The 17585-nt window shown below is 39.7% G+C and overlaps 1 protein-coding gene across 1 annotated transcript; it reads left to right on the plus strand.

Moving 5' to 3' along the window:
• The first annotated feature begins 2371 nt into the window (after window positions 1-2371).
• On the plus strand, window positions 2372-12201 carry marchf4b (membrane associated ring-CH-type finger 4b). Its single transcript, XM_029531021.1, has 4 exons — window positions 2372-2803; window positions 8717-8872; window positions 10014-10206; window positions 11780-12201. Exons 1-4 carry the CDS (start codon window positions 2372-2374, stop codon window positions 12199-12201), a joined length of 1203 nt encoding a protein of 400 aa, XP_029386881.1.
• The last annotated feature ends 5384 nt before the right edge of the window (window positions 12202-17585 follow it).

A 17585-nucleotide genomic window follows, 5' to 3' on the forward strand; every position in this document is an offset into this window, starting at 1 on the left:
ACTTTGTTTGCATAATTTATTTATTTATTTACATAAAATCACCACTTTAAGTAGTTTCAGGGACAGCTTTAGACCTGATACAGTGTAAACAATTACTGTCAATTGCCTGGCAGAACAGAAAATGTGTTAATTCACTGTTGGCAATCCATTAAATACAAATCCCATGTCCACTAGCCTGACCACCAAGTCCTGACAAAACAGAAAACATGCTTGTGCTGTCAGAGTCCACCCGCTGGCTGGTTTGTTGATTTCAGTTATTCAGCGAAACTACACAGACCGGCCTTGACACAACAGTAAATTCCCCGTCCCCCGTATCTGTCTTTTCTGTCTAGCTTCACCAAATAATTCGTCCTTTCCTTTCGTGTGTTTAAGGAAAGTCTCTTAAGGTTAAATCATTCTTGTTGGATAATAGTTAACTAATAGCTAACATCCACCAAATTACTTTGACCTAAGCACCTATCATATGCTACTTTGTATTCTACTACATTACAGAGGGAAATATTGTATTTTTAATTAACTTTACATTTATTTGCCGGCTGTAGTTAGAAGTGACAGGTCATCTTTCGTAACTTCTATATTGTATAATTCAGCAAATAACCTTATAATGCAATGCAATGCAATGTATTGTCATAAACTATTAGTCAGAATAACTCCTCCATTTAAAATGTTGTTTATATAGCTACAATCATAGCATCAATGCAATCATACATGACTTGGAAAGGCAAAATTTGTATATTTTATATGATATTTTGTTCTGTTTCGAATATTTGAATAGAAAGATGATTGACTTTGCAATTTGCCATGTTTTGTGCAAAAATGTTATGACTTCACTGTAGGCTTTCTGTTTCTTATACATGAGTATTTCTGTCAATAAACTGACTATCAAAACAAGCAATATGAAGAAACCACCTTGGCTTTGAGCATTAGGCTTTTTGTACTGTTTTCTGACATCTACAGACCAAATCAATTAATCTGGAAACTTACAGATAAACCTCCCTCTCAGGCCATGAAAATTCATTTCATTCAATGCTGTGTTCAAACAATGTGTTTTGGATATTATTTGCCCGAGCTGTTATGAATAAATTATATTTGCAATGTATTGCCTTTTACTTAGATTGTTTATTTATTGATAATAATGGCTACAACTCTTTCTTATGTCTGCATGATGAAAGGTTAAAGACGTCCTCCTTTGGAAAAAAAGCCAACTTTAATTCCGCAAGTTCTTTCATACTGATGGATGTGTGGCCCACAGTGGAAAATTAACCACTTCTTTGTGTGTTTGTGTCTTTGTGTGTGTGTGTGTGTGTGTGTGTGTGTGTGTGTGTGTGCACAGTTGTAGTGAGTTGGCTGCTTGCATCACTGTGCGGTGGTGACGTGTGGCGTCTGGGAGCTGTCCCAGGAATCATGGTGCTGAAGCTGCAGCACCGATTCAGCAGCCAATGATCGCAGGAGAATCCGGGGTTACAGATCCTTTCTCTTTTTTTGCACAGACCAGGACAGTCCGGCAGTCGTGTTGGATTTTAACCGAGGGATGTAAACCTATCGGCTTTGTTCCTCGGACGTGGGAATTCCGTAATTGTGGGATGTAAGCTTCGCTCACACTTGCCAGGGACCTGCAGTCTGTCTGGAAATCTGCGAAGAGAGAAAAAAAAAATCCCGAAACTGTGAGTCGTATAGAAAACGGTGTAGCTCGCCAGGTAAGACAGATTTCGTTTCCTAACATGGCACGCCATCGACTGACTTGTTTTGCCTTGAAAGCCTTGCAGGACAATCGACAGTAATCGGAGCCTCGGCTGATTTACAACGTGTCTTTAGTTGTTGTTGTAATGTTTGCATTTAAAGATTGAGCGCTGACATTTTGTTTTGTAGTCTATTTCAGTCGATTGTACCAAGAGGCAGATTTGATTCTGGCTTTCCGCACTCATTGTGAATCTGGAGGGAGAAGCTTGTCTGGATAGTTTATGTTGTACAGAGCATGCAGACTATTAAGGCCATGAAATGACAGTGGACGCTGAGTGAGCGGGCCATAGCCTTATTACTTGGATGCATATTCCTATCAATCTAACATTTGACTTTCCTCTTTTAGCTCTTCCCTTTATTGAACTTAATGGCTTCAGACACTTGTTTGCATCGATGGGATTTATTTGCCTTTTGGATTTACATCCTTGCGGGAAGACAATAGAAGATATTCAGTTCGAGCATCAGAAAACTAAAAGGTGGCTTTGAACAACACACGCTGGAGAAAAAAGCGCTCCCTGCACCCAGTATCCCATCCCACCACTGCTTATGAAGGGGACACACACAGTACAAGCTGTTTTCTTCCAGCACCTTTGCGTGGTGCTGCTGTGAGTTCGTGGCCGGAGACAGCCTGATGCTGCGCAGCCAGGGCATGCTGAAGAGCCGCTGCTGCGTCCTGCTCGGTGACCTGAGGGTGCTCCTTCTCGGGCCACCGGCACCACCGACATCTCTGCCTCCGCTGACCCCCATGAGCGGCCAAGCCACGGAGAGCCATGAGACAGGCGTCACCGTCCCCGACAACAACAACACGTTGACGCGGAGCCGCCAGCAAGCGGGGGACCGAACCGCCTTACCGGCGGCGGGAGCCACCGGGCCACCGGGCGGAGAGCGACCGGTGGCTGGCTGGGTTGATGCCGCGGAGCTGTCGGCGGCCCTGCGCGGCTGCAGCAGCTCGTCTGATGACTGCTCGAAGGGCAAACTGGAGGAGAGGTTCTCCCTCACCAGCTACACGGAAAGTGGCTTCAGGACACCTGTGTGCAGGATCTGCTTCCAAGGACCAGAGCATGTAAGTCAAGTCATGTAGGCAATATTCACCCATTCAGGTCACCCCTCCTCCCCTGGCCTTTTCTTCTTGGAGTCATCTGAATCTGTTTTTGTTGAGTTTGGTTGAAAATAATTCAACTGTTGTCCTCCTGCATAGAACACAGGATGCAGCTTAAGGAATCATCCCTCCCTGAGATTGCCTCTATTATAAACTTTACTGGTCAAACTTCTTTTCTAGTGAGACCCTCCATTCCCTGTTTCCTGTTTAGGTGGAAACATCACTGAGCATGAGATCTTACTGCATCCTGCTCATCCTTTTGCATGGCTTGAAAAGACAGCCATAGCTGGTAGTGGGAGGATAATGAAAGACCTTGTCTCTGTGCCTGACAAGTGTGGAGGATATACAGCAATGTAGTAACAACTCTTTATATCCAAAAGCTTTGAATTCATATTGAGTCATTACATGCATGGAAAAAAAAATAAAATCAAATGATACCAGGCACTTTGCTGCACCACCTGGAAAAAGAAAAAAAAAAAGTTCAACGAACAGAAGGGAAGCATTTTCAAGTTAATCATACTGTGTGTCTTGTCTTTTTTGGACCGTATTAATGATAATGTCACTCTACACCAGTCTGGAGTGGACAGATGTGAACAAAGATGACTATGATATGCACCAATAAATAATACTAAACCTTAAGAGAAAAGCAGGCTCTCAACAATTTGCAAGCATCAGTTTTACTGTTTGACAAAGCCTTTGAGACCGCATCGACAAATATGTCATACCTTACCAATAGAAATGCAGGAAGGGTGGTTATAAATAAATGTGAGACAAAACAGCTGAGGTGTAGAATATAACTTTATATCCAGCAGTCTGCACTCGTAGTTGCCTTTCCAATTGCCCGAACAGCAGATTTAGTGCATCATTTCATGGTCATTGCACAGTATATGGCCCATAATCTCTCTATGTTTCATCAACTAATTACTCCAACAGCCATTCTGCACATCTTTCCACCTCAGTTCTCACACTTTGTAATTATTATTGACATGGGGTCTGATTATGAGATTTTTCATTTATTTTTTTTTATTTTTTATTTTTTTGGGGGGGGGTGTTTTGTTTGTTTGTCTTTTTTTTTTTTTTTTTTTTTTACTCTGCAATGCACACAAAGCACTGCTCAGAATTTGCAGTATTTCCCATGGCCTCCTCCAGCACCTCTCATCAATGCTTCCTGGGGACATTGCAGCTAGTCAATAGCATTTGATTTCTTGCCATCCTATAATTATTCAACTTCTTATCTATCATCCTTCTCCTGTCATCTCCTGCCGGTGGTTTGGGTGAAGTCCAGATATGGATCAGCTGAGGTGTAAATGGGTACAAGGGGAATGAGGCTCCATTTGAAAAGAGAGATGAGTGGACTGTCTGTGTGTCACTGTGTGATACAGGCAGTGGGGACATTAGTTATATTCTATTCTCTCTTAGCCTCCAGGATGTCACATGGACCAGGGTAGCCGGTATCTGATCTGACAATCCCCCTTCAAAACACTTCCATCCCACGGCTGAAATACTCACGACATAGTAAAGAAGGGACAGCAAGACTTAGATCTCCTCAAGTTTCCTCCACTAAAAGAGGGCTTAAGTGTCAAAGTAAAAAAGAAAAAATTAAAAATGATTATGATAATCTGATTCAATGCCGCTTTTGACAATGAAATAAGCCTGTTATCAAATGCCAGTGTTTTTGATACCACTTTCTTGGGGTCCTGCTCTTTTCAACATTACGTTTGCCTCTTTACTTCCAAATCTATCTCATTATGCCACTCATATCCCCAAATATAAATTTAAAGAGTCATTGTTTGTGGTATCTAGTTTGCTTGTCATTTCTTGCGAAGAGCAGAATTTCTTCTTATGAAATGCTATCTTTCTGATACTATCTCCTTTGCACAACTCAAAAAGGAAACAGTACGAGGATACATACATCGATCTCATTACCACTGTGGGCTGGGTAATGATTACAGTGACTGATGACTCTCAGTTAACTCAATATACCTCTATAAATTCAATCTTTATATGGATGTTCGGTGTTTTATCAAGATAGACTTGAAAAATAACCAAAAACCAGCCTATTGTTGATATTAATGTATGTCTCCAGACACCCACAAACAACATGAAGAAAAATGAACAGCCAAGCCAGCATTGCACTGAATAGCATAAATTCATGTCCTTATCTGAATTCTTCAGGTTATTCATCATTTCTGTATATGCAGGCAATTTGAAAAACATTTTTCAATCCAGTTATCAGTTCTGTTTAGTTGAAGGTCAGCAAGAAACTTTACAGGGACTGCGACTTATGTGGAGGATCTGATTTATTCAAGCTTATGCTTTCAGACTTGATTTTAACCTTAGCGCTCAACAAACAAGTGATTCCTTTGCTATTTTGTATCTTCTGATCATTCTCAGGAAATAAACTTACAGTGCACAAACAGTGGCATTTAGAAAGTAATATACATCGAAAAGTCTCAGAATACTTGTGTGACTGAGTGATCTTTTCCTGAAGTGTCAGGCACTATTATGCTGAAGGGGCCTTTGGGGCTAATGCTGCTACTGCTCCATCCTCACTTCAGCCTGCATGTTGGGAATATGGGAGCTCCTGCTATTTAGATTAAAAAAAACATGCCAGCTTTCTGTCCTAAACCATAACAGAGATAATGCACTTGCAGAGTGTGTTTGTCTGCGGCACAATGAGAAGCCTTGAGGGGTCAAGTGGCATAATTTTTTCTATATGGTCTCTAGTAGTGGTGAGGTACTATGCTTTCTGTATTCCATGGCTCCTCTGAAAATTGCGAATGGGATATGAACAAATTATATAAGCCGATGATTTTTTTTTTTTCTTGGCTTTGCACAAGTATATAGACAGGATCTGTGACTTCATATACTGAAATTATAAATACTGGCTGCTCCTTTTATTCAGTTACCTAATAAGGCCCATTAACTGCCACTGGAGGCCTAATGGGCCCCATAAAATAAGCAATGAGTGGAACGTCGCCCAACATATGTTTTATGAACAGTCATTATAGGTAAATACATTTGAAATTAAATGGGCTTCAATTGAATTTCTAAGAGATTAGGTTTTTCCCCTTCTAACTTGTTGTGTATAGTTCACATGTGCATATGGAGATATTTTTCCGACAACTGGAGTATTGCAGGTTGTTATTAAAGAAATGCTTATTCCCTGATTGCTACTGACTATTGTAAAAATCGCTTTCATTCACTTTCTGTGGGAGCTAGTTTATTATACCACAATTTCCCTTCGCCCAGAGTTAATAGAGTTCACTTGCATTGATTCCAGGCCCCTAAGAAATGTGAATAGCCATCTCTAATTTGGCTTCATGTCATTATATACATTTGGGAGTGGATCCAATTTTTTAAAGAGAAAATTGGGTGCACTGAAGTGGTTTTAGGATAATTTAGCAGAGAGAAATGGATTAGTGTGACCAAAGCTATCAGACTGATCATCTTTTTTAATGCATTTGTTTTGTGCTGTTTTAAATTAATTATAGCTCTTTTATCAACAAAAGGAGATCACTTTGTGACTGCGTGAGCTGCAATGTCATGTTTTTAATCGATGTCTTTCGTTCCCTTTCTTGCCTCAGTTGTACTAGAATGATCTTGGTTTCAGCTCTTGGCTATGATCATGCCACTCACCGTGAGCGGTCTGAGTCCCACTGGACACGGCAGAAGTGTTCTGGTGCTCCTGCCAATACACTCCCACCCTGGCCATCTGTAGATCGGCCTTTTTTCCTCCATCTCCCAGCGCTTTCCCTCCCTTTTCCTGAACCGGCGCTGCTCCGTCTGTAAGAGATGTCAGTACAATGACACCGTGCAGAAGTTATTTGGGACTCACTGCATTTTGTGTTTCTTTCTCCAATCTCCGTGCCATGCTCATGGCAGACAGGGGATGCTGAATACTAAGAGCCTCAGCTTTGAAAGGTGGAGAGCTTTCCCGCAGCAGAATGGAGTAGCTATCTTATTTTACCATTCACTACATGTTTTTTGTTCAGTCCCATTAAGATTAAAACATAGATACAGAACGATCCTGTTTTGAATTTAATAGATCCAAGTTTCTTAAAGTGCAGGTCAGACTTTAAAATGGGTGAGAAGCCTGCACCTTTTGAGTCATCATATATATTCAATATGACAAGACTTGCGATGTGATTTAATGAGCTCCGAGCCCAGGGTGAAAGCTTATAAATCTCTCATTTGTTCTTCAGGCCAAATGTAGTTTAAGAATAATGGCTGGCTAAGAATATGGTTCAGCTGTAGTGTTAAAATCCTTATGATGCCCCCATTCAAATTTGAGTTTTGTATCATCACATAAGCTTATTTCTGAGCCCTCCAAAGGCTGAAAAGAGACAAGGATGCATATGAAACACTATAATACCTACTGCATAAGCTGAAAACACAAAATGGCTCGTTCACCTAATAAGAGTAACATGCTAATTTCCATTAATATTTAGCCAAGTGCTTATATGGTGGAGGGGACCCAAGTCAGCTATACTTTTGTCAACCAGCAAAATGATTTTAATGTCCTGTTTAAATCTTTCTCAAATACAGATTCTTATTCCAACCACCCTGAAGTGTTGAAGTAAACGTCTGCTTTCCTCTCAGTTGCTTGAATTTCCTGCTCCTGGGCTGGCCTGTAGTCCATAACATCATCATAATAAAATATAAGAAAATGATAATAATAATAAAAGCCTTAGTGAATGCTAAGTGCTGTTGTATACGCTTAGCACTGTATTTTTTTACCTACGTCTTGTTGAATTCCCTTTCACATCTGTCCTTTGTATTTTACATTGAGGTCAAAGAAAAGCGATTTGGATATGAAACACACAGTAAAACCATGAATCTTTACTAAGGAGAAAGAAGGGTTCTCAAATGCCCTCAGTTATTCTAACACCCTATCAACCAACCAACCAACATCTCTTCTCTTTAGATCGGGCAGACACAGAGATAGAAGCTGGGATGAAAAGTATGCCTTTTGCATTTTAATTTGGTCCCGTTTTGCCGTATTTGCTTCGCTAAAAAAAATTCAGTGTATGGATCTCATTCATTCAATTATATTCTACCACGTTTCCGTTTCCAGGTCACGGCGGCTGCTGGAGCCAATCCCAGCTCACACAACCACTCACACAGTTAGCCCAAACTTTGGACGGTAGGAGGAAAACCAGAGTACCCGGAGGAAACCCATGCAGGCACAGAGAGAACATATATAGAAAAGCCCAGATCCGGGAACTGAACCTTTCTTACTGGGCAAAAGTATGCTGCCCACTGTATGGGCTGCAGTAACATTATATTCATAGTGCATTATTCTGCAACTTTGCGTTCCCCCTTTGACAGAAATGTGTGATGCTATGTAATCTATGTGAGAGTATGTGTGTGCATGTTTATGTAACCATGCATGCAACTCTGGAAAATTTGTAACCAATCACTGAGAACTGCAAAGAAATGTAAATGTGGGTACAGAGTAAACCGGCCTGTATTGAATATGAAAGTATTAAATTAGCTGTAGCTGGTAACAAAATGACAGAACTCGGGATTATCAGATGGTTATTGGATTTCTATTTTCAGTATTCTGCTCTGAGGCCACAGTCTAGTATTATGAAACATAACAATTAATCTGTGTTTCATATAATTGTGTATGCTCTTGCTTCAAATTTAACACAGACTGGGTGAATATGGTGCCTTTTTTCTATTTACACCAAACCTCAGCTCAGTAGGGAGGCACACTCTTGTTTCACCAGCAGCAGCAGCACACTGTGCAAGCAAGATGTCCACTTACAGGAACAATAACTTCCAAACATACATTTAAAAAAAATGAAGTGAATAGTTCGATTACCTTGTCCTGGGGTGCTGGTAGTCACTGGCTGTGATTCTTTCCTGCAGGGAGAACTGCTGAGCCCATGTCGGTGCAGCGGGTCGGTACGCTGCACCCACCAACCCTGCCTCATCAAATGGATCAGCGAGAGAGGGTCCTGGGCCTGTGAACTCTGCTACTATAAATATCAGGTCATTGCCATCAGCACTAAGAACCCGCTTCAGGTGAGCCATGGATGTAGAGAACAGCACTGCAGGAATATAGAGATTTGTGAGGGAAGGTTTTATTTCATTCACTTTATTTATTTATTTATTTCTCTAATACTGCCACATCACTTTATCTCAATTTACTTTACAGGGTATCGTCTAGGTTTTAGAAAAATATGGAAAGAAACCCAGTTCCCGCAATGAGCAATGTAAAATGATTTAGGTTGAATTAGGAATAAGTTAATATAACTCTGTGAGATTCAGAGATGAAGTTAACAGACAGATGAAAAACTAGCAGAGTACTGAGATGTGTGCTTTGCCTTCTCATTAGGAGAATTATCCGAAAATGGGGACTGGATGAGATGAGCTCTTGCCATCTCCTGTGGGATTCATACATTTATGCATTTTTGATTTCGATCAAAATCTGGTTAGGATGAAACAGCAAAAACTTTGGGAATATGATAGGACATAGACAGTGAGTGGACACACATTATTTTGATGTTCTCCCACTTAGTACTGATGTGTATCATGTGTAGGCTTTTATCTTTGGAACTTTTTCTGACTTTATTGTACAAAAGTAGCCGAGAGAGGCCAGTCCACAGCAGTATACAAAAACGCACATAAATAGACAAAACACAGAAAAACTTTGCCAACACATCTGCTGCAAAAACAAAACCAAGTACAGAGACATGCTGCAGCGAGCACAGAGAGCAATGTAAGTGTTTACAGGTGTCATAATAAAGTGATGAACCAGCTTGGACATTTGTTATACTTTCTTTATATTGATGTGATTCATTATGTTGGAAAATGAGCTAAGAGTTGAAGATTTTTTCCCTTTACATTAAAGGTCCCAGTCAGGTTCAGTTCTTTTGTTTGTTGTGTGTCTTTACAGAGGTCTATGTGTTGTCACACGCTATACCTGAAGCCAGCTCTAAAATTCCCTGGAGTTATGACTTTGGTGGAAGAGTTTGGAGGTTTTAATTAATCAGTTTAATTGATGATTGCTTTCAATATTAGTCTCCATTTGTTTTTTGATACTGCTCCTTATCTCCATGTGATATTCTTATTTCTGTCCCACAGAAACGTTCTTGAGTGTTCAAAGGGAAATAATTTTAAATGCAAAGAAGTAAGAATGACTTTGGCCTGTGTCTTTTTGTAGTGGCAGGCCATCTCCCTGACAGTGATAGAGAAAGTGCAAATAGCAGCAGCCATCTTGGGCTCCCTGTTCCTGATGGCCAGTATCTCCTGGCTGGTGTGGTCGTCTTTCAGCCCGTCGGCTCAATGGCAACGACAAGATCTACTTTTCCAGATCTGCTATGGCATGTATGGATTCATGGATGTCGTCTGCATCGGTGAGGTGCCACATTTAACACGTTTATATATTTATCTATTTAATTTAAGGTCCATCCATCTCACACTTGTTGAGTGAGACAAGTCTGGCCACAGAGGGGCATTATCCATTCAAATGGCAAAAACTAACACAATGCCACAGTTGTTTAGCAGAGTCGGTAATTATATCCCACCAGCTGTGCACAAATTATTGTGAATGCCATTAGCAGTTTGCACTATTGACATTTATTACAATTAATCTATCCCACAGTCAACAACCTTAAATCAATGTTGAGTGTATGGGCACTTATATTTCAGTTGATTATTACTCATCATGAATAGTTTTGTAATATTACAGGTAATACATTGAAGCTAGTCACTGTGTACTTTAAAATGCACAGCACTTAACAATAAAAGCAGCAGGTCCAAAGTCATGCAGACTTTGAACTCAAGCTGGGGGAGAAAAGGTTTGCTAACACGTTCACATATCATTTGTGAGTTTGTGTGGGTAACCAAATCAAGACTTGTAGCATCTACGGTAAGCTTGCTGTCCTCTGGGGCCTTTTGGATGACTGTATGACATCATCTCTCATTAAAAAAAAAAAAAAAACTCTCAACTGCAGCAAACACCAGAATGACAGGAAGAGGAGATCAGTTGTCTCCAGTTCGGTGGAAGAGATGGACTGTGGAGTCATTAACTCTGCGCTTTACACAGATTAACTTGTCACCTGGTGAATTTTAAGAGCCAAGAACTGACTCTCACTTCCCTACAACGTTCTCATGGTAGAAAAACATGATTTTATCGATGCTTTCTGGAGGTCAGAATTAATTAAGATCCACCATTGAGAAAGTGCTTTCTCTCTAGTCGGAGGACAATAAATTGCAGCTATAACTGAAAAAGAATAATTTAATTGTCATTTGCTGTCTCCATAATGAATATGGCTTCTATATACAATGGTAACTCTTATTTTAAATGGCTATTTAGCAAGTATTGCAGTAAACGTATTGCATCTAACCATGAGATCTCTCACTGTGAAAAATTGTTTAAACCAGACTTTAACTTTTTATTTATACACACTAAACCTATGGAGATATATTTCATATGATATATTATATCATAATGCAATGCAAGCTACACATTCAGTATTTGCTTCCACATGAGTGTAATATGAAAAAATACCCACAAAAATCTTAGGGTCTTAGCATTTGTTATTGCAGATTGGTTGATATTTTTCATATTCACACTTCATTGAGCACAAATCAATAAGTAATTTAAAACTGTGATAACTTGTTATTGAACAACCTCAGAGAACCAATGCATCACTTCTGTCATCCTGAAGTGCCCAAAAATTGTGAATATCGCTGTATCACACAGTTATTCCATGTCTCCCATTTTCTGAATCAAAGATCTTATCAGTGGGTTACAGCACAATACTTTCAAAATGTGTTGATCTGTTCTACTTCTCCCTCAGCCAGTACTCCCTGCAGGCTTTAACACAGTGAACCTACCATTGCAGAGATATATATTGCTTTGTGGTGTTATTTAGACCATTGCAAGACAGTGACACAGTCTGTTTGATGCTCTGATTTCCACAGCACTAATTGTCCACGAGGGACCCTCTGTTTTTCGTATCTTCCACCGCTGGCAGGCTGTGAACCAGCAGTGGAAGGTCTTGAACTATGATAAATCTATGGACAGCGATGACCTAAAGGATGCCACTGTGGACAGGACTGTGTCTCAGCCCAACCAGGGCTATCAGACTGGGGTAGGAGTGTCCACCTCCACCTCCTCACTGATGGTGGTAGCCTCCACAGCCACCGGCTCAACTTCTACTACAGTGGTGATGGCTACAGGAGGACTGGGAACACATGTGGATCCCGACAGCGGCACCACAGTGCCAGACCAACACTGTCCCTACAATATCCTCCACCTCCTCAGCCACCTGAGGCAGCCAGAGGCTCGGAGCCAACCCAGTAATAGCACAAGAGAGCTGGTCATGCGAGTCACTACAGTCTAAGGAGTAAGTTAAGGCCTTATCTCACATGGAGGTGACTTATGAACCAGCTGTTAGATTTAAAAAAAAACAAAAAAAAACACAAAAGTCTTATCTTAACTGTACTGGATTAAGACCATGTTCTTGTTTGTATAAAAATGCATCTCTGATGTCCTTACATTGATTGAATAAAAGTCAAAGTTGTTTGATTTTCAGATTTGGTTTGAAAATAGTTATTTTAACTGTAACTTCTATTATTTGCAACCTGGTCTTTGAAACCAAATGGTGGAGAAAAGACAAGCTCGAAGGTGAATTTTATTAACGATTTAAAAAATCTTATCAACATCAGTAGTAGGTGAATCTTTTTGAAAAGCACAATCCTTTAAACTTTGTCCGACAATAGATAATGTTTACAATTTGCATCCAGCCTAAGGAAATACAGGATACATGCACTGCATGTGAATTTTGCAAATTGCATCAATGCCGTGCTCAAATTTTAAACTGGAGGACTGTTTTTATGAAGATGATCTACTTACCCACTGTACAGCAAAACATCAAAGCAGAGATTTTTTTAAAGGGCAACTCTCGCTCTTCCTCGTCACATTCCACAGTGTGAGGCTCTAGCACATGGAGGACATGAGATTAGACAACTCTAATCAAATGAAATAAATCAGAAGCAAAAGCATAGGGTTGTTTTTTAATACTGTCTTAGATGAGTATTTTTTGTTCTCTTGCAGCAATTTTTTCAGCTGCCTATTTCATTGTATTGATTTTTTTGGAGAGTTCTGAGCATTTATGAGAATGCATTCCTTCTTTTTGCAACCCCTTTTCTCAAGATGAGGCCCTTTATAATACAGCTGAAAGATGGAGAAAAACTATCATGTTGTCAAACTGTAATTAGTCAGTTTTCTTCGTTGCCTCTGCCACTATCTTGAAACATGCCCATGCTCCAAAGTAATGGGGTATCACTTGCAGCCCATTAGGCACATGTTCATGCTAACTTTTGGTACACAAAGCCAGTGATTTCCTATTTCTCAGCTCCCAGATTCAGATATGCTGTTTGATATTTCTCCCAAGCTCTTGTTTCGTGTCCATAAGAGATCAGTTTTATCTCAGGGGACACCAGATCTCTCAAGCATGTTGTGGGATGAAAGAAGCTCTAGTAAAAACATGCACATAGTTGGGAAGGGATTGGGGTGGGGGTGGTATTTTAATGTCCAGTGTCCTAAGCAAGTGCAGTTTTTCTGATTTGGCTTCAGTCTTCTAAAAACATTTCAATGGTAATATTATCTTAATGCTAATTCTTCCACATGCCAAAGCTGATCACGGTGCGAAAGATTTTCCTGAAGGTCTGCGTCAGATGCCTTTGAACCCTTTCCAACATGCATTACATTAAAACAAAATACATCCAATATGAATGATTTCCATTAATTTATGTGATGCTGGTCTGCAATGTCACATCCTCATTCCTGTGGGTTTGTGCAATGCAATCTGTCTTTTCAAAGGGCACACTGAAAAAAAAATTCTTTGCAGCATTGAAGGATAAAATCTATTCCCTTTCTATGTCAAAAAAAATCACAAACGCTAAGTACATTACCTGCTTTCTGTTTACTCTGTTTAGGTTTTAGTATTCTTTCACATTCATCGCTACCTTAACTTGTGCATGCATTGTTTTGCAACACTGCTATTCCCCATCATAATCGAATACCAAGAGTACAGTATCTGCAGAGAAGCAGGTAGCTGCGTGATTTTCTTCTGAATTATTTAAGAGGTGAAGTGCTGATATCAATGGTTGGGAGCTGCTGTATAGAACCAACTTCCAAAGAACTGAGAGGTTGCACAGAGTTCACCGTGATTCATCTTGCCTCAGCTCTCTTCACACCTTGTCTCTTTTAATATAGAGGCACACACATATAGTTTTGATAAAACCCACAAAAATTCTAAGAATCTATTGCCTGAATGTCTACGTCAAGGATTGATACGGCTGACATGTCACCAGCAGTTTAAATATGCATTTTTACTTTGTTTCAGATGTATTTTACATATTTACATTACAGGAACCTTCTGTTCTGTAGGACAAGTTATCCTCTCACAACAATACACTAACTCCTACAGGATGATTTTGTCTCCAAAAAGCCTAAAATTCATAATCCTTAAAGAAATTATTGATTTTTAGTATAAAATGAGTCAACGCTTTCACTAAAGTTGCAAGTGCACTGGCAGATTGTGCAATTTTTAGCTTGAAAGAATCATGACAAAAACAAAGCCTTTCATAAAAGTCATGAATATAATTTTCTATCCAATTTTAAAGCTTTTAATGTTTCTAACATTTCTGCTAAAGCAAATAATTGAGGCACTTTGCAAAGCATGAATGTGTGAAATTCCTATGAACCGGTGATATTAGAAGGGTTGTCTTTCTCCTGCTTGGTGCTCAGTGTAATGAAACCATTGGACACATTGCTTTCATCTGCAGAAAATTGACCCAAAAAGGATTTTTGCAGACTATATAGAACACCAAACCTTTGAAACTGAGTGAATTGCATACAGCTAATATGCTTTTTGAGCAGGTCATCTCAAATTTGAATAGCGCAGGCAGAACACACCGCATTTAGTCCATGCAACATCTGCTAACGGTAAAAATGAAAAAGGCTGCTCTTTTTAGGTGAAGTAAGATGAAATGAACTATTATAGATAAATGTATTGTAGAAAAACTAGCAGCATCGACAAGCAGCATAATGTGGGTAAAAAAAAATTGCAGAGGAGGCCAGAACGCTAGCATTAACACTGAGGGGCCTCTGCTTTTTACTTTTGACTGTAGAGAAATACATCCATCCATTTTCTCCTGTCCAGGGTCATGGGCTCGCTCAAGCCTGATGCCTCTTTCCGTGGATAAATCAACACAAAAGCAGATACATGAGCAATTTAGGGTTCGTACTTCAACTGCATTTCATGTGCTAGGCTGTGCAAGGAACACATACATAAACATATGCAAACAGGAAAACACCTGAAATTAAGCATGGTAGTGATTTACAAATAGGACTTTCTTGCTATGTAACAGAACTGTAGTAAGTCACCACTGTCCTTGTAGGGAATTTTTAAATTAAGTTCTAAATGAGCACAATAAAGCATAACAAGTTTAAAAGATGAAAGGCAGTAACATGTTAGGGTTAGGGTTCGTCTATAATCAACCATTATAGAAAGGGACCTCACTGACATATTTTTGGCAGGTTGTGTTCTCCCCCTGGTGGCTATTTCAAGTACTGCTCTGGGTTACAGACTACCACCCCCCACCCCCCCACATGCGGGCAGCACTTCAGCCAGACAGCCCTCTATATGTATTTGTTTTAATGCAGCAAAACTGTAATTAGATGTTTCAGGATTCTCAAGGTTTCTTGATGAATGAGGTAACGTCCCAACACACTTGCCTTTGTGAAACAAATATAACTTTCAGCATATGAAATGACACAGGATTTTAGGAATAATGACTGGATTAGATTTATTGGTGCCATATGTTAGGTAGAAACACTGACAAAAGGCGAATCTGCATGATGAGTGTTTTTCCCCTTAGATCCTTAATTACATTTTTGTGTTATTACTCAAGTTTTCTGCTTAAAGTCTTTATGCTAATAAATATTAAAAACTGTTATGTTACTATATATCATCAAACTTTGAAAGGCAGTACTGCTTTTGATTAATTGATAATGTTCCAAAAGATTCTAAAAACAGTAGAGACAGGACATCATCAGGGCTGTGGACTTATTTACACAGTTGTCCCTATTGTGGTGTTGGTGCTGTTACTTCGGTAGAAGTTTCAAGTAAAATTCTGTGCAACTGTGACCGATATGAGCTCCATGAATATTCAACAATAGACTGGAAGTCTTCAAATATGCTGAGTCATAAATGACAATTTGTTGCACTAAGGCGCACACCTCCCCGACCTGCAAATGTTCATCTGGATGCAGTAGATGTTTAAAAACACACTGCTCAAGGGAAAAACTCTTACACTGCCTGCCTCCTTGTTAATCGCTTACTTGCTCATTCAGCATCTCTTCAGAAATGCATCCCCCCAACATACACGCACACACACTTAGGTTCTCTATAAGCCCCAGCAGCAGCGCCCCATAATCAGGACAATGGATGTATTGCTGCAACTCATTAATTGAGCCCCTGATGAGGGACTTCCTGGAGTTGCTGTTCTTTAACTTTGAAAACATGCGCATTCCTGCGAATAGTTGCACAGTGCCATGCTAAAAGTCCTCTCAACTAGGGCAGATGCCTTCAAAAGGCCAGTCCCAAAATATTCTCACATTTCTGCCTCTTGAGCATAACTGCATAACGCTTTAGTTTGAGTTGAGCAGTTGAAATATATAACATTATGCCTGAGCCTCAGGTACAATATTACATCCTGCTGTATTCTAGCCATTTTTTTCAGCATATTTTAAAAAACCTTTTCTGATTTTCACAATGCCTTTAATCAATTTGGATAAAGTGATGAAAATAAATTTGAGCTATGTTTTTTCTCATTGACATGAGGAAGAAACCCTTACACTAGATGGTAATTACACAAATTATGATTGTAAACCTCTCTAGTAAAGTATTGTGCCGTTGAAAGGAATGGACAATTACGGTAAAAAGCTGCAGCTCTGTGAAAACATCATAGATTCCTCTTAATGTCATGAGACCTTGATTGCTGCTGTACTACACTTCACAGTCTGTGAGTGCCTCCCTCAATGTTTTCACCAATTCATATCTGAACACACTCACAAATGCTTATAAAGTTAAATGAAGCATAAATCCCAGCCATGGGGTCCTCTGAGTGACTCCACACCAGTTACTGCAGAGAGGACACATCTCTGCCCTTGATCTATTAAAAAAATGAATAAAATCATAGAGGCGTTAAAAGACAGACAGGTCATTTGTAATAATCTGCGGAGTGTGAGAGCAAAGACGTCCTTCAAGAGACAATGAAAAATTGATTGGCGATGAGACTTAAGATCATGCTGCAGTATCTATAGTGAGATCCAAAGGGCTTACACGGGCCCAGGGACATATTCAGATTTAACCGTGATGAGCAGGAAATTAAATGGAATCAAAGTTGGGTTACCTTTAAACGTTTAAAATGTAAAAATTGACCTACTATGGTTTCATATTATGGAATGATGACACTGGCGATATCTAAACATGGATGTAAACAATGTACTGTGAGCGTCACTGTTTGAAATTTTTCAAAAACATCTTAGCAGTTCGCAAGCAAATGGTTTTAGCAAGTTTTTTTTTTTTTTTTTTTAGATCAGCTCCGTATTCTACAGGTTTTTGAGTGTTCGTGAATGAAATCGTCCTTAAGCGTTTTATCACGCCATATGAAATCTTGTTACTTTGGATTAAATAGTGATGAATGGCTGTGCGGT

This window comes from Echeneis naucrates, chromosome 21 (genome assembly GCF_900963305.1).
Source record: "Echeneis naucrates chromosome 21, fEcheNa1.1, whole genome shotgun sequence".
Lineage (NCBI taxonomy): Eukaryota > Metazoa > Chordata > Actinopteri > Carangiformes > Echeneidae > Echeneis > Echeneis naucrates.

Excerpts from the sequence above, each read along its gene's own strand:
- marchf4b (XM_029531021.1), top strand. The coding sequence starts at position 2,372 with ATGCTGCGCAGCCAGGGCATGCTGAAGAGCCGCTGCTGCGTCCTGCTC. Across the intron at positions 2,804-8,716 it reads GCTTCCAAGGACCAGAGCAT|GGAGAACTGCTGAGCCCATG; the intron begins GTAAGTCAAGTC and ends TCTTTCCTGCAG. Across the intron at positions 8,873-10,013 it reads GCACTAAGAACCCGCTTCAG|TGGCAGGCCATCTCCCTGAC; the intron begins GTGAGCCATGGA and ends GTCTTTTTGTAG.